The 27,784-nt window shown below is 43.9% G+C and overlaps 1 protein-coding gene across 1 annotated transcript in view; it reads left to right on the top strand.

Moving 5' to 3' along the window:
- Positions 1 to 27,784, top strand: part of rnf31 (ring finger protein 31) — a 59,663-nt gene that overhangs the window by 4,576 nt on the left and 27,303 nt on the right. The window contains exons 5-13 of the mRNA XM_080862029.1: positions 11,060 to 11,116; positions 16,131 to 16,314; positions 16,678 to 16,846; positions 18,724 to 18,857; positions 19,442 to 19,614; positions 20,789 to 21,022; positions 22,477 to 22,662; positions 22,746 to 22,913; positions 23,012 to 23,197. Of these exons, the coding sequence (XP_080718155.1) occupies positions 11,060 to 11,116; positions 16,131 to 16,314; positions 16,678 to 16,846; positions 18,724 to 18,857; positions 19,442 to 19,614; positions 20,789 to 21,022; positions 22,477 to 22,662; positions 22,746 to 22,913; positions 23,012 to 23,197 (1,491 nt within the window). The remainder of the gene's footprint in view (positions 1 to 11,059; positions 11,117 to 16,130; positions 16,315 to 16,677; positions 16,847 to 18,723; positions 18,858 to 19,441; positions 19,615 to 20,788; positions 21,023 to 22,476; positions 22,663 to 22,745; positions 22,914 to 23,011; positions 23,198 to 27,784) is intronic.

Below are 27,784 nucleotides of genomic sequence, written 5' to 3'. Positions count from 1 at the left end.
GAGTTTTAAAAGGTTGGCTTTGACCAGATCTGTCAGTTCAATGTAGATCAGGTCATCCAGTAATTGGAAGGTTAGCGTTTCGATTACTGGCTGCTCCAGTGCCAGCAGACATGTTAGCCCAAGCATCGACAATCCATTCGCAAATTGTGGCGTAACTCGCCCGGCGCTGCCTTCCACTCTTAGTGAAACAGTGGTCTCCATCGGTCATCCATCACTCCCACGCCGCTGGCAGCCTTACTTTGAACGGCCGGTTCACACCGATGTCCAGCGATTGGAGTTCCTTGGTCAGGCCTCCTGAATAACAGCAAGCTCACAGTTCATTTGCTTCACTTGTTTTTTCACATCGGCTGTGAGATGCATAGAGTCATTGATCAACAGCAATGGTGATGTGTGGAAAAAACCACCTGGTCTCCTTACATACACCTCCCTCAGCCGCTCTTTCATCATTTCCTCATCCATCCAGCCCTTTTCATTTGCCTTAATGATGATTCTTGCTGGAAACTTCTCTTTAGGCAAAGTCTTTCTCTTAAAAATCACCATAGGCGGCAGTTTCTGTCCATTAGCATGGCAGCCAAGCACAACAGTAAAAGAAGACCATTGTGCGTATCGCTACCGTGCTGGTCCCCTGCTTCTCCACAGTGTGACTCACCGTCGAAAGTGAGCGGCACCTCGTCCATGTTTGTGATGTGGCTGGGCTGGATGTGTTTGGCGGCGATGTGTTTGCTGCAGTAGGAGCGGAAGATGGCCAGCTTTTCCTTATAATCCGCTGGAAGTTGCTGCGCTACCGTAGTCCTGGTCCGGATGGAAAAATGGCACAGTTTCATAAAACGAAAGCACCAAGACGGACCTCCTTGGAAATGTTCAATGTTCATCTCTTCAGCTAGTGAAACTGCTTTTAGCCGAATGGTGACCGTCGAAACGCTTCTCCCACTCGTTCTTTGCTCGATGATCCACCGCTCGAGTCTTTCCTCCAACTCGGGCCACCTCGCCTTATGTCCGCGGAAACCAGAGGTGTGGACTCGATTCACATGACTTGGACTCGAGTCAGACTCGAGTCATTAATTTTATGACTTTAGACTTGACTTGAAAAAATGTTCTAAGACTTGTGACTTGACTTGGACTTTTACACCAATGACTTGGGACTTGAATTGGACTTGAACCGGTTTACTTGAAAAGACTTGATATTTTACCCCAAATATAAAATTTAACATGCATATTATATAGAGATTGAAAATGTGACGTCATTCACGGGTAGAACCGCAAAGGATTCTGGGAACTCGTGGCAAGCGGTACTAGCGCACGCAGGCTTTCAATTAAAATCAGTTATACAGCGATAAAAAGAAACACAAAAATGTCAAGAAGCTGTTGTATTATTAACTGCAATAGCCGGTCGCATGACAGCCACGGGAAGCCGACGAGTAAAGAGATCGGTTGTTATCGGATTACGTCGTTGAAGAGAAATTGTTCGAGCCATGTTTCCGAAGTAACAAAGACGGATGGCCTGGATTGCAGCCATTCAAAGACCAAATATAACGTCCCAGAACCCTCCAGCTCACAGGTTAGTCTGCTCCAAGCATTTACACGAAGGTCAGTGTTTTTTAGTAGTTAATACGTTATTTTCATAACATAATTGGTGATATAGGTTACAAGCAAGTCTGGCGCTGAACAGAAATTGTCGCGCTATGCTCCTTTATTTATTGTGCATAAATAGTGAATTGTCCTGACACAATATTGCGTTTCGCTTCTGTTATTATGGTACATTGACAAAAACATATACTTTTATTCACAGGATAAAACAGGTTTTTTGTATCACTAATTGTCCAGTACGATTACAGCATACAATATTATACTAGCAAATGTTGTCCAGGCTACGTTGGTGATACAGTTTTTTTTAATGTGTATGATATTTTTGTCATGCGATTTTAAAGCCAGTCCTACAACCGCATCCAAGAATAACATGCAGCTTATCTCAGAACTGTCGGTGAAAATTATTCTTGGAGCTAGGTTTAATTGAGCTGCATTTTAAAGAGGTGCAATTTCACAATTTGTGTATATTTTCTACGTTCACTATTTTGTCATGTGTTGAGAAAAACACAGATTTTAAAATTACATGGTCTAATATTTACATTTAGCATTTAACTGCAACATTATTTTTTCGTTTTGTTTTTTAAAGACTCGAAAGGACTTGAAATTCAAAGTTTCAGACTTGTGACTTGACTCGGACTTTTACACCAGTGACTTGAGACTCGACTCTGACTTGCCTGACATTACTTGAGACTTGACTTGAGACTTGAGGATAAAGACTTGAGACTTACTTGAGACTTGCAAAACAATGACTTGGTCCCACCTCTGGCGGAAACTCAGCTGCGTTTTCTTGACCTGTCGGAGCTTGTTTTCTAGCTTCCTCCACTTGTGAACCATCGATTCATTAATCTTAAATTCTCTCGCGGCTGCTCGATTTCCATGTTCCTCCGCGTAGCTGATGGCCTTCAGTTTAAACAGTGCTTCATAAGCGTGTCTATTTTCCATTTTCAGGGTTGTTAAAACAACGAGGTTCTGCATAACGCACATACCTGTTCTTTTATATACAATCAACGCCCACACTTCCCCCTTTAGCGTTCTCATGGTGTTCTCTACTACGTCCTCCTTACAACAACAACACACAGGGTGCACTGCACTTTTTGAAGAAAATCTAAGACTTTTATGTGCGCCTTATAGTCGTGAAAATCAGAATCAGAATCAGAATCAGAATGGGGTTTATTGCCAAATGTTGAGCAGGTTTACAACATTAGGAAATTGCTGCGGTGCTTCAGTGCAAACATAGTGTCATAAATAGCACTTAAATAGACATGGAAAAAAATAAAAGTAGGGATAAGAATTAAAAGTGCTACGTGGAAAGATATGTGCATGAGATATACATGAGATATATACATGAGAATAAGAATTAAGAGTGCTACGTAGAAAGATATATACATGAGTGCAGGTGGTGATCAGTGCCAAACATAGAATGATGCAGTGACACAGCGTAGGGTCATGTGTTAGTGGTGGGAACAGTCATACGGTTATTGTTCATGTGTCCAACAGCAGAGGGGAAGAAACTGTTCTTATGGCGAGAGGTTCTGGTGCGAATGGACCGGAGCCTCCTGCCTGAGGGGAGCAGGTCAAACAGACTGTGTCCAGGGTGAGAAGGGTCAGCTGAGATCCGGGCTGCACGCCGCAGTGTCCTGGAGGTGTACAGGTCCTGCAAAGATGGGAGTCTGCAGCCAATCACCTTCTCAGCAGAGCGCACAACACGCTGCAGTCTCTGTTTGTCCCTGATAGTGGCTCCAGCGTACCACACGGTGATGGAGGAGGTGAGGATGAACTCGATGATTGCAGTGTAGAATTGCATCATCGTCCGTGTTGGCAGGTTGAATTTCTTCAGCTGCCTCAGGAAGTACATCCTCTGCTGGGCTTTCTTGATGACGGAGGTGATGGTGGGCTCCCACTTCAGGTCCTGGGTGATGGTGGTACCCAGGAAGCGGAATGAGTCCACAGAGGTGATGGGGGTGTCAGTCAGGATGATGGGGGGGAGTGGGGCTGTGTGCTTCCTGAAGTCCACAATAATCTCCACTGTCTTCTGGGCATTCAGCACCAGGTTGTTGTGGCTGCACCAGGACACCAGACGTTCAACCTCCCTCCTGTAGGCAGACTCGTCCCCGTCCGAGATGAGCCCAATAACGGTGGTGTCATCTGCAAACTTGATTAGCTTGACAGACTGGTGGGTGGAGGTGCAGCAGTTGGTGTACAGGGAGAAGAGCAGAGGAGAAAGAACACAGCCTTGAGGGGAGCTGGTGCTGATGGTCCGGGAGTCCGAGACATTCTTTCCCAGCCTCACATGCTGCTTCCTGTCCGTCAGGAAGTCAGTGATCCACCGGCAGATGGGATCAGGCACATTCATCTGGGAAAGCTTGCCTCGGAGATGGTCTGGAAGGATGGTGTTGAAGGCAGAGCTGAAGTCCACAAACAGGATCCTGGCGTAGGTTCCTGGGGAGTCCAGATGCTGCAGGATGAAGTGTAGGGCCATGTTGATGGCGTCGGTATAAATACGGTATATATCATGTTTAACCTGAGTAGCGAAAGACGGCAGTGGGTTTGAAAACGATTTGCCGGGAGTCCGGTGTTCTCACGGCTCTAGTGAGCCTAGCCCCCGGCTAGCTATCGAGCTAGTGGGTAACAGACGTCTCTGAAAACGTCGGAGCGCTTTTGAAAGTATGCGGTGTCTTGATAAACTGAGCAGATATTTGAGGTTTACACAGCTACATTCTCGCCTGAAAATATGTTAAATGTTTATTTTGTGACCCAGAAAGAATAATAAGAGTAATATTAAAACTAACTAGCTTCCGCCATTGTTGGAAACTGAGCTGGGCTGCGCTATGAATTCTGGGACACAGCTTCTTCTTCTTCTTCGGGGTTTAACGGCAGCTGGAATCCTTGTACATGCAGTGCTGCCATCTTCTGTTTCAGTCCGTTATTACACTCTTAACTCCTGCTACTTATTCCTGCGTCTTTCAGGATCTTACAAAAGCTTCAAACGATGCGTCGACTATTAAATCAGTCGTCGACAATCATCGTGACTATTCGACTAATCGTGGCAGCCCTAGTTTATATGTAACAAAGTCTCTTGTTGCATTTTCTTGTTTTTGGTCAGTGTGAACTCTTTGCTTTTTCCCTGAGGAAACAGTGAGTGTTCCTAAATATCGGGAAAAGTTGAATGTTGTATATGAATCTTTACTGGGTTTATAATAGGAAAACCTTTATAAATTCTACATTTATAAAACATTTATAAATTCTACATTTATAAAACATTTATAAATTCTACATTTATAAAACATTTATAAATTCTACATTTATAAAACATTTATAAATTCTGCATTAATTGCATGTAAAGTGAAGTATTTTAAGCCCTTTTCCCCAATTTTTTTCAAACCTCATACTCCACATGTGTAATAAGGGGGCCAATAATGGATCATAGAATCATGCTTACGTATCAAGTTTCTATGTGGATAAATAGTTTGTGGTGGTCAACAAATTCTAATGCAGTCAAATATTGTCATTGTGATAGAAAGTGGAAAAACTATGTTCATTATTTGAGGTAACAACAACAAAAACAAATTCCAGTTTTCATGTCCTGCAAGAATAATAATGTCACAAGACACTGAATAGAACTCAAACCAATGCCACTGCCAGCACTCTCCAAAATCACTCCATCATCAAAACCCTAAATCCTGGAAAGCAAGTCTTGTTCTGATGTTAAGTGATGCGTGACATATTCAAAGAGCTTTTTGATCTCGTACTGAGCTACTCCCACAAAAATATCATGCATTATATCAAATAAGTCGGAATTACAAACATTGAAATACTTAAGTGTGAATGTTTTTTCAAACCATATAAAAACTTGGGTTTTCCTGGAGAGACTGGCAATGCATTTCAAACACATCTTTTCCACGAAGGATCATCCTCACTGTATACGGTTTAAGAATCACTCTTCTCAGTTAAACAAAGGCAACAGAAATGACGGCTCCTGAATGACTCGTTTAAGCCAAGACGTTTGTGTATCCCTAGATTATCTCCAGTGATTTGTGAGATTGTACCATAGAACTGCTCCCCAGATAATGGAAGACTTAGCCCTTAGCTGTCCAGTGTTTATATCATTGATCAACGGTTCCAGTATAACATAAAAACCGTACTTGTGGAGATCTCACCTCTGAAAAAGTGATCCCAAATGAATGTTATTCAAAACCAAATTAAATTTTGGAGGCAAGTGTCTTACAGCAGAATAAACTCGGCCAATTTTGTGAATTCCACGTCTGGAGCCGAGGGGATTGGCTCTTTCAAATGTTCAACTCTTAAATGTGAAGTTGACTTCTGACTGTTGGGATACAGACACATGAAACAGGTCACATACTTTTCACTCACTGCAGGGCTCGCAAAATTTCAAAATCCCTGGTAGCCTTTCGGGCAGGCACTCTTCAGCTTTTGGTAGCCAAAATAAATTTAAGTAGCCCGAATTTAAAAAAAAGAGCAATTTTTTGATTGGTGTTTTGTTTCCTTTACAATGTTATACATTAAAGCAGCGGTCCCCAACCCCCGGGCCTCGGACCGGTACCGGTCCGTGAGTCGTTTGGTACCGGGCCGCGAGAGTTGAGGCTCAGGTGTGAAATGTATAGTTTTCAGGGTTTTTATCGGTTTTCAGCGTTATTTTGTTATCGTTTTTATCGTTAACTCGGTTTTCCTGGGTCTTTTCACGTCTGTTATGAATAAATCTTCTTTTTTCGGTACTGGTACTAGTTTTATTTTGTTGTATTTATCCGCGACACCTTAAAGGCCGGTCCATGAAAATATTGTCGGGCATAAACCGGTCCGTGGCGCAAAAAAGGTTGGGGACCGCTGCATTAAAGTATAATATTGTAAAGGAAACAAAACATCAATCAAAAAAAAGTTAAAACACAAATTACAACAACTGTATAAAAATTACAATCATCAACTCAAATACTTGGTTCTAATTGAACAGAAATTTCTATGAACTTGTAAGAACTGTAGAACATGAATCAGTCTGTGTTTATTGTTTATTGTTAGTATGTTTTTTGCAATTGTTTTTTGTTCTGGGAAAGATACTGCAGACTGAGCAATAATGCATTTCTTGCATTTCTCATGGGCTCTGATGGGGTCTTTCTTAAAATGACTGGTCCCAGTAACAAAGGCGCTTGTCGACTCAGAAATGGAGGGAAACTCATGACACACCTGGCAGAACATCATGTTATTTAGCTCATCATATTCCAACCACAGAAATTCTTTTGTCCATGAAACAAAAAAAGCTGCGCTTTCTTTTTGCCTCATTGTCTGATTTGTCATAAGTTTTCTGTTTTGTGATCAGCTTTTCTTTGCTGTCCCGTCTTCACCCTGACCTGTCTCATTTGGCTCTGCAGAACTAAAATACCTTCATAAATTCATCTGCTTTTACACACATACTTACATAACAGTCAGCGATTCTCTGCGAAATGAACCTCTATGACATGTTTAAGCTTGCTGCAGGAGATTTCACTTGTCACGTTTGAATAGTAATCTAACGATTGGTAAGACGATGCCAGAGGAATTGGTGCGCAATTGATCTGTCACTCACCAATCAGTGCTGCCGCTCTCTATATGTAGCCGCTAAACTGGTGGACCTAAATCTTCACCACCACGTCTGTATACATACAAGCAGAAAGGGGAGTGAGTGGGTCAGCGCTCAGAGCACAGAAACTTAGCTGGCTTCAAACACACCATTTATTTTCAGGATAAAACACAGTCAGAGCCCCGAATACAAGCTAAAATCCCCGTATACAATAAAAATAGTGTTTGCAACCTGCTAAAAACCCTGCCGGCAGGAATGATTAAACACTAAAAACACAAAGCTAAATGAATGTTTTTCCCTATGCTAAAAACTCCCCCCAGGGTCCTAATTCTCACAGTCCAGCAACACGCGGGCAAATTCTCCTGAGCTGAAAGAGACAGGAGAGGAACTCCTCTTCCGGGATGGGGAATCTCGCCAGCAGAAGACCAGGGAGGAGGCTCCTATCTCCACCTGACTGTGCGCAATCGTGCAGTCCAGCCACTCTCCACCTCCTCGCACGGCCTCCCTCGTAGCTCCGCCCTGAAACAACAGACACGGGCCAGCAACGTTGTCGGCGCAGCCGCTGTTACCCTTCCCCGGCAAAGCTACGCCTAGTGCCCAACAGTGGGAAAGCAATACTCACAGATGCAGGCAGAGGCGTACCCCTGCCCTACTGTGGATTTCACGCGTCGCCTCCCACGGTCGCTATTCTGTCCGTCGGGACTGGATCGCCGGGTTATGCTGGCCGATCGCCGAATGTCTCGTGGCGCCCCACAGTCAGGCCGGAGGTCCTTCTGTTCATATGCTGGCTTGCACACGTTTTGTTTCCAGCTCTTCACTTTTCGTGTGTCTCTCTTTCAGTCTTTGCGCTCACTATCTCCCTTAAGTCAGTTTGGCGGCTGAAAGGCCACCTCGGGGAACGCCCCCACCTCACAGGTGCCTACAATTGTCCGCTTAATCCACAGTGGAATAAAAAAAGCATATTGTTCAATCAACACTAAACACACACTATAAATATGGGGATAAAATCATGCAATAGGAATATCAGTAAACAAACATGCAATATCACTATTACAATAAAATCATGCAAATAAAATCGACACTATGTACCAACACAGTCTGATCCAAAACAAACTATAAAAACACAATTTTCCACTGTGTGACATATACACAGTTTGCGTGATCGCAAAGTGAAAGTGAAAGCAAAAAACTAGCGTAAATTCAAACGCGATTTCAATATGTTGACAGTGGCTCATCAATGCCAATGACATAATTACCCAGCTACATTTGCGAAAGAATGCAAAAGCATTGACATATATTTTTCCTTCCTACGATAGCCTGACGGGCAGGGCTGAGATGGATTTTGGTAGCCCGACTGGAAAAATTGCTAGCTCCGGGACGTTGGGTTTGCGATTTTGCGAGCCCTGCACTGAGTATGAGTGCTGCTGGCTGCTTCAGCAGTCTGGCTCTAACCCTCAAACTCTGGTTGAAGTTCCTCCAAACTTCAACACAACTAGGGTTGTGATAAGGAAACTCTACGTCAGACATCAGAATAACCTGCAGCCAGAGTAAAGTATTTCATGTTATTATTTATATTTCAATTCAATTTTATTTATACAGCACCAAATCACAACACAGTAGTCGCCTCAAGGCCTTATATTGTAAGTTAGACCCTACAATATACACTGACTGGCCCCCAAAGAAGCTGCCACCTAGATTTAACTAAGCAAATAGGTATGAGCCTCTTACTTGAAAATTACTGCGTGGGTGATTATCTTTCAGTTGGCAACAAGTTATTTAACCCTAACTGATGCAATGAGTTGCTTCTCATTTCATAAACAACTATGTGGAAAGACACATCTTGTGGTCGTGGAAGAGATGATTGTGTGTTTAAAAAGGGTCAATCATTGGCATGCATCAAGCATAGAAAGCATCTAAGGAGATTGCAGAAACTACTAAAATTGGGTTAAGAACTGTCCAACGCATTATAAAAAAGTGGAAGGATAGTGGGGACCCATCGTCTTAGAAGAAGAAATGTGGCCGGAAAAAAATCCTGAATGATCATGATCACTTACACGTTGAAGTCAAATCAAAGAAAAAGACAACACTAGAACTCAGGGCTATGATTAATAGTGAAAGTAAGAACATTTCCACGCGCACAATGCAAAGGGAACTCAAGGGATTGGGACTGAACAGCTGTGTAGCTGTAGGAAAAGTACTAATCAGTGAGGCAAACCGGAAAAAAAGGCTTCCCTTTGCTAGGGGGCATAAAGGTTGGACTCTGGAGCAATGGAAGAAGGTCATATGGTCTGATGAGTCCAGATTTACCTTGTTTCAGAGTGATGGACACATCAGGGTAAGAAGAGAGGCAGATGAAGTGATGCACCCATCATGCCTGGTGCCTACTGTACAAGCCTGTGGGGGCAGTGCTATGATCGGGGTCTGGTTGGTCAGGTCGAGGTTCACCAACAGTATGTGGTAAATGGCCTGTATTTATATAGCGCTTTACTAGTCCCTAAGGACCCCAAAGCGCTTTACACTACGTTCAGTCATCCACCCATTCACACACTGGTGATGGCAGCTACATTGTAGCCACAGCCACCCTGGGGCGCACTGACAGAGGCGAGGCTGCTGGACACTGGCGCCACCGGGCCCTCTGACCACCACCAGTAGGCAACGGGTGAAGTGTCTTGCCCAAGGACACAACGACCGAGACTGTCCAAGCCGGGGCTCGAACCGGCAACCTTCCGATTACAATACGAACTCCCAACTCTTGAGCCACGATGTGCTCCAAAACAGGTCAGCTGACTACCTGAATATACTGACTATACTATACTCTTTCCTGATGGCACGGGCATATTCCAAGATGACAATGCCAGGATTCATCGGGCTCAAATTGTGAAAGATGGTTCTGGGAGCATGAGACATTATTTTCACACATGGATTGGCCACCACAGAATCCAGACCTTTACCCCATTGAGAATCTTTGGGATGTGCTGGAGAAGGCTTTCAGACTCTATCATCCTCAAAGCAAAGCAGTTCTTGGTGAAAAATTATAGATGGAAATAAATCTTGTAACAGTGCAGAAGCTTATGGAGACAATGCCATAGCGAATGCGTGCCGTAATCACAGCTAAAGACGATCCAACGAAATATTAGAGTTTGTGACCTTTTTTTGGTGGTGACAGTGTATATAGCTATGAAGATGACGTAACAAATTATTATAACCACCTTAATATTTGAATTACCTTATAAAAGAGCAGAAGTATATCCATCAATCTTGGCATCACATTTCCCAGCAACAGCAAGGAGGCTATTCTGTGGTCACTGGCTCATGACTAAGAGTGACGTGATTAACTGGAAACTCTTGTTATAGTTGTGCCAAAAGTCAGTTCAATCTTTCAGAGATGCACAAATCAAACAAATTAAATTGAGGGGAAAAAACAGTGTTCTCATTTCCTATTAATCATATAGTAAAAATCATGAATGAAGCAACCCAGAATTATGGCAAACGCTTCAAAACAAGAAAAAGAAACATAACTTAGTTGTTGACTCATCACCATCACTTCCTGGAGGACTTTATACTGACTGCATCAAGTGAAGCAACTCTGTGGATGAAATGAACCGCTCAACTCCTTTTATGATGTTTGGTTTGAGGAACACGAGTCAATTATGATGCAGCATGGAGAGTGGCTCGTCATCAGATAGGAGAATGACTGTTCCATCTTTGGGAGAGATATATTAACAGGACATACTTTCAAATGTCAAGCTATTGCAAACATATATATATATGTATATATATATGTGTGTGTGTGTGTGTGTGTGTGTGTGTGTGTGTGTGTGTGTGTACACACACACACACACACACTACTGTACATGCACTGTAGTTTTTTCATTAATTATGACTTGTTTGGTTTGATCTCAGGAGGCTCATCCCCATCCTGAATTCTATGAGAGAATCATTCCTACACTCAGACACAAGGTGAGTCTCTTCTCTTACATTTAAGTGGTTAAACTGGTGGCTCTCAAACTGCAGGAAATAAAACCGGTGTCATCAAAAAGAGCTCGCTACTGTGCTGACCACAGTTACGCTGAAATGAAGCTTAATAATTCGGATTCAAGCAAGCAGTGATCAAAAATTATATATGCTAAGAAAGCACGAGGCATGTCATTTGGAGCAGGTCATGACTGGGATCATACCATTATGTGAAAGAAGGAAGGTGTCAGGCTAGTGCTGTGTGTGGGCAGGATGTGGACTCACTCTTTGTTAGAAGTAAACTTTACAAAAAACAAATGAAGAACCTCAAACACAAACTAAAACTAACTAGACTCAGGAAACTAGAACTAGGAAGCATAGACTAGGAGAGCAGAACTGGGAACTAGAACTTCACCAGAACATGGAGGACGTTGACGATGTGGCACAGACAGAGAGAACCACATGGTTTAAATACAGACGGACAACAAGAGGATGGGGAACAGGTGATAACACAGCAGGTACAAATCAAAGCTAACGAGACACAGGAATCAACGCAGACTCAACTCGAGACACGTAAGACTAACGCAAAGACATCAGACATGGCAACAGGGAGGGAACACAGACGTGGGACCAGGGCAGGCACAGAGACACAGAACCAAAGGCGCTCAAAATACAAAACAGAAACCAAACCCTAAGAACAAGAAAGCCTTAAGAATTAACCTGAAACATAAGATAATAATAATCAAAACCACTGAGTCAACAGACTCAGGACTAAGATAGAAGGAAGGCAAAAGCCGTGATGATCCACTTGGGAAAAAACATTTTTCGGGCATTTTTCTTGGCCTTCACACAATATTTCTGATTGCTATAGATCATACATATATACAGCACAGGCACTCTCACAACTCTTAAAGCTGATGCACGGTCATTAGCTAAGAAGCTGTTTTCTAGCTTTTCACTGTAACTCCTTTAGTTACCCTGATCTCCTTGCTCAGCTTGTTTCTGGACCTCTGGTTTCTGGTCGTCCCCCCCCTGGTTGCAGCTTCAGAAACACTCCAGGCTGTGTAGGCGTAGCAGGCTTGTAATTCCTCCTCGGTCCAGTCCTTACTACTTTAACCTCCGGTTTAGAAGTTTTTCCATTTGTCTGTATGTAGGTATGAGGTGTTTTAAAGAGGAATAAACTGGAGGAGAGGCTGCTCGTGACCTTTTAGTTAAGATTGTGCTGACCTACGCCACACTGTGCACTCCCTATAGAATAGATGACCCTCTATAAACATGATGACTTTCCATACTGGGAGCGCTTCATGCTGTGATAAGGAACCAGCTACTTCTTTTTAATCTCTTGAACTCCTCACATTTGCTAATACATCACTATATAACTTCCATAAACCACTTTCTCACATTAAAATAATAATAATCACAGTAGAGTAGTCACCAACAACAATAAGCACACCTCAGAGACCCTCTGCTCCCACACACATTAAACCCACCCTGTCTCCATCCACTAATGTTGAAATTACTTCCTGCAATTTCAACTTGCACTTCTTAATGTCATGCTTTTTATATACATTCTATCTATCCTTTGGTCTTTTGGGGGTCCTTTCCGAGAGGCCTGGGAGCTTGAGGGTCCTGAGCAGTATCTTTGCTGTTAATGGACTGTGCTCTTGTGGACAGAGATCTCAGATGTTGTTCCTGGGATCTGCTGGAGCCACTCGCCTAGCTTCAGGTGCATCTCTTTACTTTATCCCATCCCCACTAAACTGTTTAAATCTGTATTTCATCGTTTAATAAATCACTTATTTACTTAACCCGTGTGTTGTCCTTTTGTCCCTGAGGACCACAAGTGTATGGAAATCAGGAGGACATTGTGAGGGTTAAGGAAATGGGACCAAATGAAGCAGCAAACCGAGATTAAACAGTTATCTCCATAAAACAAACAGTCCAAAGACCACTGGATGACATCACAGTGGCTTCATCCATCTTTTACATACTAAACAAATTCACGTGTGGTGAATGTAACCCTCATAATGTCCTCCCGATTTCCTTACACCTCAGGGACAAAAATGTCCCAAGGACAACACAAGGGTTAAATTCAATTCTTGATGTAACAGGGAGCCATCGAAGAGAAGCCAGTATGGGTGAAATATGCTCCCTCTTTGTCTGTGAAGGTTCTCAGTCATCCAGGTCATCGTAGTCAAAGGAGCTTGCAAAGAAAAGCGTCTGGACTTCTTTAAGTTGCTTGAAGACGTTTCACCTCTCATCCGAGAAGCTTCTTCAGTTCTAAGGTCAAATGGTGGAGAGTCCCAGATATAAACCTAGTGGGAGTATCCCCCCACAGAGGGACAAAAGGACCCCCTGATGATCCTCTAATCGCCTGAGCCAAGGTGTGAAACTGGGTGTGGGTCCCAATCAGCCAGAGTTTCGGGTGAGCTCATTGTGAAACCTGGCCCCACCTTATCATGCGAATTCCTGAGGTCAGATGGCCCAGGATGTGAGTGGGCGTTAAGGCGTCTGGGAAGGATCTCAAAACTGGATTATAGATGGCAGAGAGTTGGTGTCGTAAACCCCGCCTCTGTTCAAAGATGGTCGTTCACAGTGGACATAGATGGCTTCTTTCACTCCTCTTTCAAACCATCTGTCCTCTCTGTCCAAAATGGATTGAGGGCCACCACTCTACCTACTGAGCTATCCCTGCCCTGTGCTGATTAAAGAAAGCAGTCCTACATATTTGTTTAATGTTCACATTGAAGGACATATCCTGGTCAAAACTACTCCAGGATTCCTCACAGTGTTACTAGAATCCAAGTTAATGCCATCCTGATTAGACACCATATTTGTCAGATTTTTAAGGCGTGGCTGTAACTCAGGAGGTAGATCAGGTCATCTACTAATCCTAAGGTTGGTACCTTACTAATCAAAACTAAAATTTCTGTAGTAGAAAATAGAAACAGGAAGGTTTCTGTTATTTTACTGTTTATTGCTTAATTACTTTGTGTAGTATGCATGGCTATAAGGGAAGTTTGTATCAGTAGGAAAAGCTGTAAGACTTGTGAAAAGTCCAAAATGTATGCCTGCGCTTGCTTGTGGTGAGCAGCAGCTCAAACAAGAATTGTAAATGGCTTCATGAACACATTGAAGTCGGAGTACTTAGATACTAGGACACTGAGCCATGGCTCTGTGGTACATGCACACATTTCTGCATCTCTGCCAATCAAAGACACTTTGTATGTAGTTTATGTAATATTGAATACTGAACTGTAAATTTTGATTTTTTTTCACGGAAGCAATTTTTATTCAGTGTTTTCATAAAAGCCTTGTTTTGATGCATTTCATACTAGTAGGGAGAACACACAGGAGGTTTAAGGCCCGGCAACTTTGAAACCTTTTTGTCCTCCACGGTGGAAATAAAAACATGTATTACTTAAGCCAGCTCCTAATTTTATAAATTCTGCACTCAGCTTTGTAGTCTCCAGTATCATTGAAATGCGGCCAGATGCTGCTCATTTTTCCCTGAGATGCTTGCATTCAAATCCCTCTCCCATGTCTCTCGGCGTACCCAGCCTGTACCCCGTTACACTTGCTGTCTCCAGGACGTCTGCCCACCTTCCTTCTTTCACATCGTGGTATGATCCCACTCAGTCTTTTTAATGTGATTGGCCGCATTGTGTGCTCATGAAAATGAAGTCTGACCCCGGCTACATAGATTCTCAGCAGGGCTGAAGATTCGGATGCCATATACCAACAGGCCATTAATAATTGACATTTGAAATTATTGAAATGATATAATATAATTATTCGGGCTGGGTGTAATTGTACTGTGGGTCGATGTGGCTATACGTTTGTCTAACAGGACAAGCACAGAGATGAGTCCTCTGTCAGATTAGTCATTAGTTTCACTCTTGCCTTTAAATGCTGACTTACACTCTTCAAATAAACCTTCAAATAAACTTTACCAATATTTTGACTGACTTGGGTATGTTGAACCTTAATACCTGCTCCTGTAACCAGGTTTTGATCAATTGTTAATTTTTTACAAATGGAAACAGAGTGACCTAATGTTTATAGTCCACAATTAATAATTATTTTGCTCTTTTGTGGTTTTGAAACAGTTGGCTTTTTTGGCTTTCTCAAGTGGAGATTTTCAGCTTCGATAGTGTTCGATATGAGAATTAGCATTAGAATTAGCCAGGGCAGGGACTTGCTGCCCCAAATGAGAGAGTTTAGGCATCTTGGGGTCTTGTCTGTGAAGGTTCTCAGTCATCCAGGTCATCGTGGTATGTTGGAAAGAAAAGCGTCTGGACTTCTTTAAGTTTCTTGAAGATGTTTCACCTCTCATCGAGAAGCTTCTTCAGTTCTAAGAGCATTTGGTGGAAAGTCCCAGATTTTTAAGACCTATTGGGAGTATCCCTAAGAGGGTCGAGGACCACCTCTGCCTAGGTGTGAAAATGGGTGTCTGTTAACTCCTGCATTTTAACTAAGGTTTCAGGTGAACCCATTGTGAGACCCTGCCCCACCCTATTGTGGTACTGAGATGAAATGGCCCAAGATGTGAGTGGGCTATAATCCAAAATGACAGACAGTTGGTGTCGTAAGCCTCTGTTCAAAGATGAACGACCATCATTAGGCAGAGGAACAATACGGGATCCACGGCCCTCTTACAGACACTCCCAGTAGGGCTAAAAATCTGTGACTCTCCGCCAACTCCTCTTAGAACTGAAGAAGCTTCTCGGATGAGAGCTGACACATCTTCAAGAAACTTCCAGACGCTTTTCTTCCCAAGCTCCCTAGACAAACTTGGGGTCTTGTTCACAAGTGAGGGGTGGAATTCTGTCCATACATCCACAGTTTAAATAGAGACTTTCAGATTTCCAGCTTTATTGGCATCCTCTTATTATCTACATACGTTGTCTTTATGATTGCATTTTTAATGAAGCCATGTTGATATTAATATACTATCAGACCATCAGTGAACCATCTCTAGTTTTAAAGCCAGCGTTCAGCCACTTTTCTCTTTTCTTAGGATGTGGGACTCAACACTGATGCTGTGATCTCGTCACGCCATGCAGACAGCCAGACCAAGTCTCTAGCTTTTTCCCTATACCGTCGATCCTCCAGGGAGAGCAACCGCAGCCACTCGCTCTCTGCCAACAACCAAAGCCTCAGGTCCATTCAGGTCTTTTCCACCTTCTCAAGCAAACATCCAGGTTAGCTGACAAATTGATGTCTGACTTCCTCAGTCTTGATGCTAAAGACACTCAACTTCCATCAATGTGTCATCATAATGTGGATGTGAGTGTGTGACATATGATTTGGAAATATAGCTTCAGTCTGTAGGCCTAGAAAAGCAGTCCATTTACCCTGAAGGCCAGGTGTGCGAATTGAGCCTCAACTTCTGGAAGGAAAGATTCCAGTTATTATGAATTTTTACGTTGTATTTTTACACTTTCTAAGTCTAGATTTAACAGCGTATCATGTGCTACATTGCAAAACAATGGTGAATCTTTGCTGTGAGTGGGTACAAATTATAGCAGAAAGCAGTGTTGTGTCATTGTTGTTTTGTTTCACAGAGAACTGCGCTATTTGCGGAATATTTCGCATCTCAGCCCACTGCCTCACCTGCCTCCAGGGGCTGTGCTCAGACTGTGACAGACTGTATCACTCCTACCCTGAGAGAGCCAACCACCATCGAACAGCTGTCACGTCATCAACTTCATCCAAAAACAGGAGCAATGAAGGGTCAGGATAAGCAGTTCTTGGCAAAATGTACTTTGTCTTACAAGGGTGCAGTAATCCTCAGAATTTACAACTATATATGTGTGTATATATATATATATATATATATATATATATACAGTGGGGCAAAAAAGTATTTAGTCAGCCACCGATTGTGCAAGTTCCCCCACTTAAGATGATGACAGAGGTCAGTAATTTGCACCAGAGGTACACTTCAACTGTGAGAGACAGAATGTGAAAAAAAAATCCATGAATCCACATGGTAGGATTTGTAAAGAATTTATTGGTAAATCAGGGTGGAAAATAAGTATTTGGTCAATAACAAAAATGTATATATGTATGTATGTATATGTATGTATGTATATATATATATATATATATATATATATATATATATATATATATATATATATATATATTGTATATTGTCGCGGTTCGAATTTTGAGGAAGAGACATACGACTGAAAGTCCATAGTGGGTCAACACAAATTATTTTATTAAAACACATATATGTGGTGAAGATAGGCTCTGCAAAACATCAAGCTCCATCTCCCCTTACAATAGGTGGGTGTAATATTTATACTTGTGTCTGTGAAGGTTCTCAGTCATCCAGGTCATCGTAGTCAAAGGAGCTTGCAAAGAAAAGCGTCTGGACTTCTTTAAGTTGCTTAAGACGTTTCACCTCTCATCCGAGAAGCTTCTTCAGTTCTAAGGTCAAATGGTGGAGAGTCCCAGATATAAACCTAGTGGGAGTTTCCCCCCACAGAGGGACAAAAGGACCCCCTGATGATCCTCTAATCGCCTGAGCCAAGGTGTGAAACTGGGTGTGGGTCCCAATCAGCCAGAGTTTCGGGTGTGTTCATTGTGAAACCTGGCCCCACCTTATCATGCGAATTCCTGAGGTCAGATGGCCCAGGATGTGAGTGGGCGTTAAGGCGTCTGGGAAGGGATCTCAAAACTGGATTATAGATGGCAGAGAGTTGGTGTCGTAAACCCCCGCCTCTGTTCAAAGATGGTCGCTCACAGTGGACATAGATGCTTCTTTCACTCCTCTTTCAAACCATCTGTCCTCTCTGTCCAAAATGTGAACATTGGCATCCTCGAAAGAGTGTCCTTTATCCTTAAGATGCAGATGGACTGCTGAGTCTTGTCCTGTGGAGGTGATTTATACTTATGATGACCAGTACCTCGCGTCACTAAAACAGAACAGTTCCTCTTTCAGTTCCTCCAGATGCATCCTGTTATTCTACTTGTCCAGACTTAAACAACACTTGCAGTCAGTTTACCCAGACAGGCTATGTGTCTGTGTCGTCAATCTAAGTGCACGACCCCCCTCTACGTCATCTGTGACCAGGCAAACTCCAGTGCAGCCTGCTGAATGCACACAGGCAATATGTAGTAAATTATACTGTAAACATGTAGGCAACCTTTCAATAGCTGAACTTTGCTCCACTGATCGGCCAGACATTGCGCTGCCCGTAGCTTCAAACCATTAATTAACTTGACCGAGCTTCAACCCTTTAATTATGCAATATATGTATAACATGATTACAGTTGCCCCTGCAATGAAAGATTATTATGTGCTTATGCTAACACCTGAAATACAGACTTTACTATAACCTCACCAGTTTCAATAAATGTGTCCATGAAATGACAATAATGATAAATCATAAATGATGCAACAGCAATAATAAGGATTATGGATGTAAAATAATATTTCATCTCGACTATATATATATATATATATATATATATATATATATATATATATATATATATATATATATATATATATATATATATACATACACACATACATATATACGACTATTGCTGGTTTAACTTTTTTCATCTTAAACTAGATCTTTTTACTTTTCAAGTTCTTCCACCTGGCGTTGCCTTCACTGCACTAAAGTCAACTCTATCCAGGATGTGCTCTGTGACGAGTGTGAGCAGCCTCGCTTGGAACCCCTCGGCTCTAAAGAAGAGGAATGTCAGCCTGCTACTATCATCGGTCTGTTATCCTTTGGTGTATCTCAGGCTCTAGCAATAGCATGTTGTTATCTTTTATTTTTCTGGGTTTTTTTCCTCAACATAGAAACTGATGGCTGGCACAGTGCTGCACTGTTTCCAAATGACATGGAGCTTCTTGGTTTGAACCATAGCCCGGCCAATAGTCAATATATTAGTAACTGCATAGAGGAAACCTCCTTCAACCATGTTACCAGTGTTATTATAACATAGTTTTTGTCCACCAGGGTGCGCTCTGCAGCCTCCCTGCTGGCAGTTCTGATCCGAGTTGTCGGGCAGAACATAAACAAGTAATCTACGACTTGTTGAAGCAGGAAAACGCCATTATTATTATTATACTATGTTGTCATTATCTTAGTTAGTATTCATAAAGAACATAAAATATTCATAAAAACTACACATAAGATCTACATATAGATCTGTTTATGTTTAGTGTGTATTAAAAACCTCCATTATTTGTCGTGATCATTTTTTTCCTTTGTAACAGAGTAATTCTCACAAAGGCTTCTGTAAGAATTTTGTTGTAAAGCTCAGTTTGAGTAATAACGTTTGTCGCTGTTTTTTTAGAGTGGCAGTGTAAGAGCTGCACTATGGTGAATGCAGCCAGTAGTATTCTGTGTGAGGTTTGTGAACGACCTCGTTTGGCGACGCGACCTCCAGTGACCCCGTCGCACCCACCCATAACCCCACCCAGACCTCCAGCACCAGTATTGGGGATGCCCGGTGACCCTGACAGTCAGGTTAGGTGTGTGAGTGTGGTCACATTTCTGCGCTCATCCTGCTAGCTATCTGTTGCTAATAACATTTCATTACAGCGATTAGAGCATGCTGTAATTATTAAAGGTACTGCGCTGCAGTGGTTTAAGTCACATCTGTTTAAGGATTCATTTTTTTATAGTGCCAAATCACAACAGCAGTTGCCTAGAGGCTCTTTATGTTGGCCAAGACCCTACAATAATAGAAAGAAAGCCAGAAAATCACATGACATGATGAGGACTCCAATTTATTCATCAAATATCAAACCACCAACCTTGCGATCAGTAGATGACCTGCTGTACCTCCTGAGCTACAGCCACCCCAGTATGCCAGTATGAAGTGCCACATGCTCATACTGTAGACAGGAGCTTCCCTACAGGGGCCCCACCCAGGCCCCATAGTGGGGCTTCCAGGCAGGCCCCACATTTCATGCCTGTACCGAGACCTACACTACAGTACAATAATTTACATGTACAGAGGTGAGTGATCACTGTCAGGTTTACGGTTGTAATTTTGAGGCTTTAATAGTGTGAGTTAGATATGATTATCGTTCCTGATCATAACTCTTCATCAGCCGTTTAATGCTGTGGCTGTTCACCGCATACATGCCAACCCTCCCGATTTTTCTGGGAGAATCCTGAATATCAGTGCCCCTCCCAAAAATTTCCCCAAGCCACCATTCCTCCCGATTTTCCACTGGGACAACAAAATTAAAAAACCATATCCCAGATTTCATAGTGCGGTCCAGCCAATTCCAATTCCGATTTCCAACAATGGCGGCAGCGACTTAGTTTCAATATTACTCTTGTTACTCTTTCTGGGTCGTAAAATAAACTTTTAACATATTTTCAGGCGAGAATGTAGCTGAGTAAACTTCAAATATCTGAGCCGGAGAGAACAGCGAACTCCCAGCACATCGTTTTCAGACCCCCCGCGGTCTACTCAGGTTAAACATGATATATAAGTCACTTAAGATAACTTAAAATTATTTTTAACTTATTTAAGTTATTTTCTCCGTTAAATAAACACTGTAAAATTCATGTTTTTTATATATATATATACGCACCCCTCCCCAATGTCTCCCTAATTCTGAGGTCTCAAGGTTGGCAAGTATGGTTCACCGTGGTTAGTGACTCTCTTCCTGTAACTCTGCTCCAGTGGGTGTGTCAGTTCTGCACATATCTGAACTACTCTCCGGCTATGGTGTGTGAGATGTGTGACCTGGCTCGCCCAGAGCCTGCACCGCTGCCAGTGAAGCTCCGCCCTCCCTCTCCTGTTAGACGTGTCCCTGCTCTGCCGATCAAACCGAAGGAACCTGCTCCTGAAGATCTGGACTCCTGGAGGCAGAATTTGATAAAGGAGGAGGGGCTAAAGCTGATTCAACTAATCAGAGCAAGTCACCGTACTGTCATATCTGCATACAGAATTCTTTTCATGTCTTAACTAGAGATGGCACGATACCACTTTTTTATGTCCGATACCGATACCGATATCATAAATTTGAATATCTGCCGATATTGATATGAATCCGATATAGTGTATTTTTTAATCAATAAAACTGTTTTTTTAATATCTTGCTGCTTTTTGTATAAGTTCATACTCAAGTTAAAAAAAAAAACACACTAAAGCTATTCTGTTAAACCTGTATGTAAAAAATACACTGCACCCAAAATATTTCATAGTTCAGCAAAACTGATCAATCTAATAAACTTAAACCTGCTCCATCCTCCCTATTCTGGTATTTTGAAGAGTACTTAGCAGAAATATTAAGCAACCTAACTAATAGGGTTGCAAACTCCCAGCAAAAAAAAAAAAAAAAAAATAGGGAACCACCCCCCACCTCATAATGCTTAATTGGCGTAAACAACTATAATTTGATGCAGTTTAAAAAAAAAAATACACAGAAATCAATTATTTTTCAAGAACAATTAAATAGATTCAACATCTTTCTTTAACAGAACTGCAGACTGCACAGATGGTATCTTTCCAAAGGAAAAAGTACTATAGCTTACTAGGGTATATTAGACTTAATAGTTACTATATACAGTAATGGACTTCTATACATTTTACATCAGATTAAAACTTTGGGTGTAAGATTCGGATAATTATTTATTAAAAGCTCGACATTTTAAATGAGAATAAGAAAGAAAAGTATGTCTTTGTGCCCCCTTTTCCCTGTTCATGCCCTATCGGCCCCCCTGGCTAAACTTTGCTAGATCCGCCCCTGCACAGTTACCAGCCGTCAGCTGTAGAAAAAGATCCTGGTGTAGAAAGTAAATAAATTCTAACAACAGCTGATCAAGCTAAAACGTGCTGCTGTTGTTCAGCCGCTGGTTTCCTCTTTCTGGCGCAAAGTGAACAATAAACAAACAAGAGAGACGGACTCGCGACAGAAAAGCCGATCAGCTGATCATTGATTAGTTTCGATTGAAGTAGCAGCAGGAGAGAGAAGAGGCAGTCGCTCCATATATTGGTTGTTAAACTTAACGCTGGAATGCTTTACAAACACTCAGAGATGAACTTACACACTTGCTTTACTTCTCTCTGGGATCACTTCCTCGGAGATGAAATGCCGGATTGCTAGCGAGGCTGCAAATACACACAGCCGCTCTATCACGTGACCCGTTCTGCTGCGATGTGCTACGGTTATGAGCCGAGTTACGCCATGTCGCAAGTTTTGTGAGGTGCTTTTTTGATATTTAATGGATCGGATTACACTTTTTTATTTTTCTCCGATATCCGATCCAGTAATTGACGTCAGTATCGGACCGATACCGATACGTAATATCGGATCGGTCCATCTCTAGTCTTAACACAAGTTCGTTTGATCTTCATGTCTGTGTCAGCATGGAGAGAAGAAAGGAGTGAGTCCAGAGGAAGTATACACAAGCATGAGGGTAGCTGGGGACAGCAACATCCTGCCCTGCAAGTGGTTAAAGACTGAACTTCCCCTGCTTTTAGACCAGATCAGGATGTTGGTGGCGACATCGTCCTTTCAGTCATTTTCAGATAAGACCTCAACTGAAGACAAAGTCAGTAACCTCCTGTTAAACCTGACAAATCACTCTGACTATAGTTCTGTGTTTTCTGAAAGTGAAACTGTCCTGCTACACAGAATAACATAACACAGGATCTCACCAAGGAGGCTGGCAAAGTGGTAGATCTTGCAGAAACAGAAAGTGTGATCCAGCTTTCCAGAGCAGAAGCTAAACAAGCCTGGCTTACAGCAGGGGGTGACACAGAGAGAGCTGCCAGACAAGCTCTGAGAGACCGACTCGCCAAGGTGATGTTTGGTCAAACGTTTAGCATTGTTCCCTGATATTTCATGACTCCACCCTCTGTGTAGACATTCAATTATATTTCTTCATTCTATCCTATCAGGTAAAGGAGCTGTGTGCACTCGGCTTTAGTGATGAAAGTCACTGTCATGAGGTTTTACGGCAGAGTGGTGGTGAGGTAAGAGGAGCCTTGGCGTTGCTACAACGACCACTTCTGGAGCCCTTCCACAAACGCATCTGGAGTGAGAAACCTGAGCCTCCTGTCGATATCCACCATCCTGACAAGCAGGTAAAACCACAGCCGTGTGATGTCACTCACTGGTTTACGCTGGGGCCAGTTTAAAGCCCAGATCTTTAGTTTATGGCCACACCGGGGATTTTTATTTTGGAATTTGTAGGTTTTTTTCAAATGGGTCATCCTCATTTCTTTATATTTTGCTTCCAAGGAGTCGGGATTTCTTGGCATTTTTTAAAGTGGTCATTGTCTTTCTGAAGGCCATTTAAAGGTTTTCTTTGGACATTGCTGTTATTTCGCTCATTTTCAGTCCTGTCCTTGTTCTTGACCATTTTCAGTGTTAAGGTCCAGTTCAGTTCACTTTCATTTATATAGCTCCAAATCACAACAACATTTGCCTCAAGGTGCTTTATATTGTTAGCCAAAGACCCTACAGTAATACAGAGAAAACCCTCTATGAGTAGTGCTTGGTGACAGTGGGAAGGAAAAACTCTACAGCGTTATTTTTGTGTCTCTATTGTGAGTGCATGTATAAAAAAAATGCAAGTGCAAATGTTGTATTTTGAGGAGAAAATGATTTTCAGTGCAGAAAAGTCGATTCGCGTGAACAAAATTAATTTCTGTGTTTGCTATTATCCACACACACACACAATAACAGCCCCTCTCGCTCAGATCTCTGCTCTGTGTGCTCACAGACATCTGCAGACCGGCTCTCGGTGTGTCACTCTCACTCTCAAATAGTGACGTGCGAATCATGAACGAATCGTTCAATACTTGAGAATCACTTTACTGACTCGTGAATCATGATTCACAAGCTCCTCCCGGTGGGACATGCCTGGAACACCTCACCCAGATGCCCGAACCACCTCAGCTGGCTCCTTTCGATGTGGAGCAGCAGCTGCTCTACTCTGAGCCCCTCCCGGATGGCCGAACTTCTCACCCTATCTCTAAGGGAGAGGCCAGCCACCCTTCGGAGGAAGCTCATTTCTGCCGCTTGTATCCACGATCTCGTTCTTTCGGTCACTACCCACAGCTCGTGGCCATAGGTGAGGGTAGGGACGTAGATCGACCGGTAAATTGAGAGCTTCGCTTTTACACTCAGCTCCCTCTTCACCACGACGGACCGGTGCAGCGTCCGCATTACTGCAGCTGCAGCCCCAATCCGTCTGTCGATCTCCGGCTCCCTTCTCCCATCACTCGCGAACAAGACCCCGAGATACTTGAACTCCTCCGCTTGGGGCAGAAACTCATCCCCGACCCGGAGTGGGCACTCCACCCTTTTCCGGCTGAGAACCATGGCCTCAGATTTGGAGGCGCTGATCCTCATTCCCGCTGCTTCTGCAAGTCTGCTGGACCAGACGGAGTGAGTCCCCTTGTCCTCAAGACCTGTGCCCCCCAGCTGTGTGGAGTCTTTCATAAACTGTTTATGCTGAGTCTGAGTCTGCAGAGGGTCCCGGTGATGTGGAAGACATCATGCCTCGTCCCTGTACCAAAGACGCCTCGTCCCAGTGGCCCCCAGGATTACAGGCCCGTGGCACTGACCTCCCACATCATGAAGACCCTGGAAAGGCTCATCCTGGACCAGCTGCGACCCATAGTAAGACCACATCTGGATCCCCTTCAGTTCGCTTATCAGCCTCGTCTCGGAACAGAGGACGCCATCATCTACCTGCTCAATCGTGTCTACACCCATCTGGACCAGCCGGCGAGCACTGTGAGGGTCATGTTTTTTGACTTTTCCAGTGCTTTCAACACCATCAGGCCGACCCTCCTGGGTGATAAGTTAGCAGCGATGCAGGTGGATGCTTCTCTGGTGTCCTGGATTGTTGATTACCTGACAGGAAGACCACAATATGTACGTCTCCCACAGTGTGTGTCTGACAAGGTGATTAGCAACACAGGGGCACCACAGGGGACTGTCCTCTCCCCCTTCCTCTTCACCCTCTACACCACAGACTTCAGCCACTGCACAGAGACCTGCCATCTTCAGAAGTTTTCTGATGACTCTGCGGTGGTTGGATGCATCAGCAGGGATGATGAGACAGAGTACCGGGCTGTGGTCGACTCCTTTGTCACGTGGTGTGAGCAGAATCATCTGCAGCTCAACGTGGCAAAGACCAAGGAACTGATCGTGGACTTCAGGAAGACCAGGAAACACTTGACCCCTGTTTCAATCCAGGGGGTCAGTGTTGACATTGTGGAGGACTATAAATACCTTGGAGTACACATTGACAATAAACTGGACTGGGCTAAAAACACCACAGCACTTTACAGGAAGGGCCAGAGTCGTCTCTATTTTTTGAGGCGACTGAGGTCCTTCAACATCTGCCAGAAAATGCTGAGGATTTTCTATGAGTCTGTGGTGGCCAGTGCGATCCTCTATGCTGGTGCATGCTGGGGGAGCAGGCTGAGGGTCGCAGATGCCAACAGACTTAATAAACTGATCCGTAAGGCCAGCAATGTTGTGGGGATGGAGCTGGACTCCCTCAAGGTGGTGTCGGAGAGGCGGATGCTGTCCAAGATAAAGACAATGTTGGATAACACCTCCCACCCACTCCATGACATGTTGGTCAGTCACAGGAGCTCGTTCAGTGAGAGACTGAGATTACCGAAAAGCACCACTGAACGACACAGGAAATCATTCCTGCCTGTGGCCATCTCCCTGTACAACGCATCCACTTAACACACTGTTTGCTGCTACAACTACACATGTTTCTTTTCCAAATATTTATTTATAAGTGACTTATGTATGTATGTATGTATATATATGTATATATTGTACTATTCTTAGTTAGCGTATTGTCTGTCTTGTCTTAATGTTGGTTTAAAATGGAGCACTGTAACAAAAAATTATTTCCCCCAGGGATCAATAAAGTATTCTGATTCTGATTCTGATTCTGATTCACACTCGGCTGCGAACCGTTCCAGTGCGAGCTGGAGGCCCTCACCCGATGAAGCCAACAGAACCACATCATCCGCAAAAATCAGAGATGAGATTCTGAGGCCACCAAAGCGAAAGCCCTCCGCCACTTGGCTGCGCCTAGAAATCCTGTCCATAAAAATTATGAACAGAACCGGAGACAAAGGGCAGCCCTGGCGGAGCCCATCACCCACCGGGAACGAGTCCAACTTATTGCCGGCAATGCAAACCAAGCTCTTGTAACGGTTGTATAGGGATCGAATGGCCCGTAGCAATGGGCCAGACACCCCATACTCCCGCAACACCTCACACAGGACACCCCGAGGGACACAGTCGAATGCCTTCTCCAAGTCCACAAAACACATGTAGACTGGTTGGGCAAACTCCCATGCACCCTCAAGTATCCTGGAGAGGATAAAGAGCTGGTCCAGTGTTCCGCGACCAGGGCGAAAACCGCATTGTTCCTCCTGTATCCGAGGTTCGACTAGCGGACGAACTCTCCTTTCCAGCACCCTGGCATAGACTTTCCCAGGGAGGCTGAGGAGTGTGATCCCCCTGTAGTTGGAACACACCCTCCGGTCCCCCTTCTTAAAGATGGGGACCACCACCCCGGTCTGCCAGTCCACAGGTACTACCCCTGATCTCCACGCAACATTGCAGAGGCGTGTCAACCAGGACAGCCCTACAACGTCCAGAGCCTTCAGGAACTCGGGGCGGACCTCATCAACACCAGGGGCTCTGCCACCAAGGAGTTGTTTAACTGCCTCAGTGACCTCGCCCCCGGAAATTGGCGGGTCATTCCCCTCATCCCCAGACTCTGCTTCCTCTTCGGAAGACGTGTCAGTGGGATTAAGGAGGTCCTCGAAGTATTCCTTCCACCGCCTGACAATTTTCTCAGTCGACGTCAGCAGCGCTCCGCCAGCACTATACACAGTGCAGGTAGAGCACCGCTTTCCCCTCCTGAGACGCCTGACGGTTTGCCAGAATCTCTTCGAGGCAGTCCGAAAGTCTTTTTCCATGGCCTCTCCGAACTCCTCCCACACCCGAGTTTTTGCTTCAGCCACTGCCCGAGCCGCATTCCGCTTGGCCTGTCGATACCTGTCGGCTGCCTCCGGAGTCCCACCGGCTAACCAAGCCCGATAGGACTCCTTCTTCAGCCTGGTGGCTCCCTTCACCTCTGGTGTCCACCATTTGGTTCGGGGATTACCACCACGGCAGGCACCAACCACCTTGCGGCCGCAGCTCAATGCAGCAGCTTCGGCAATGGAGACGCTGAACATGGTCCATTCGGACTCAATGTCCCCAGTCTCCCTCGGAATGCTGTTGAAGCTCTGCCGGAGGTGTGCGTTGAAGATCTCGCGGACTGGGGCCTCTGCTAGACGTTCCCAGCACACCCTCACTACGCGTTTAGGTGCACCGGGTCTGTCCAGCGTCCTCCCCCGCCACCTGATCCAACTCACCACCAGGTGGTGATCAGTTGACAGCTCAGCCCCTCTCTTTACCCGAGTGTCCAGAACATATGGTCGCAGGTCTGGTGATACGATTACAAAATCGATCATCGACCTACGGCCTAGAGCGTCCTGGTGCCACGTGCACTTATGGACACTCTTATGTTCGAACAGGGTGTTCGTTATGGCCAAACTGTGATTAGCACAGAAGTCCAATAACAAAGCACCGCTCGGGTTCAGATCAGGGAGGCCGTTCCTCCCAATCACGCCCCT

This window comes from Rhamphochromis sp. 'chilingali' (assembly GCF_963969265.1).
Source record: "Rhamphochromis sp. 'chilingali' genome assembly, chromosome: 16".
NCBI classification, from domain to species: domain Eukaryota; kingdom Metazoa; phylum Chordata; class Actinopteri; order Cichliformes; family Cichlidae; genus Rhamphochromis; species Rhamphochromis sp. 'chilingali'.
The sequence above is the reverse complement of the archived record's forward strand: the minus strand, read 5'-3'. Positions and strand labels throughout refer to the sequence as shown.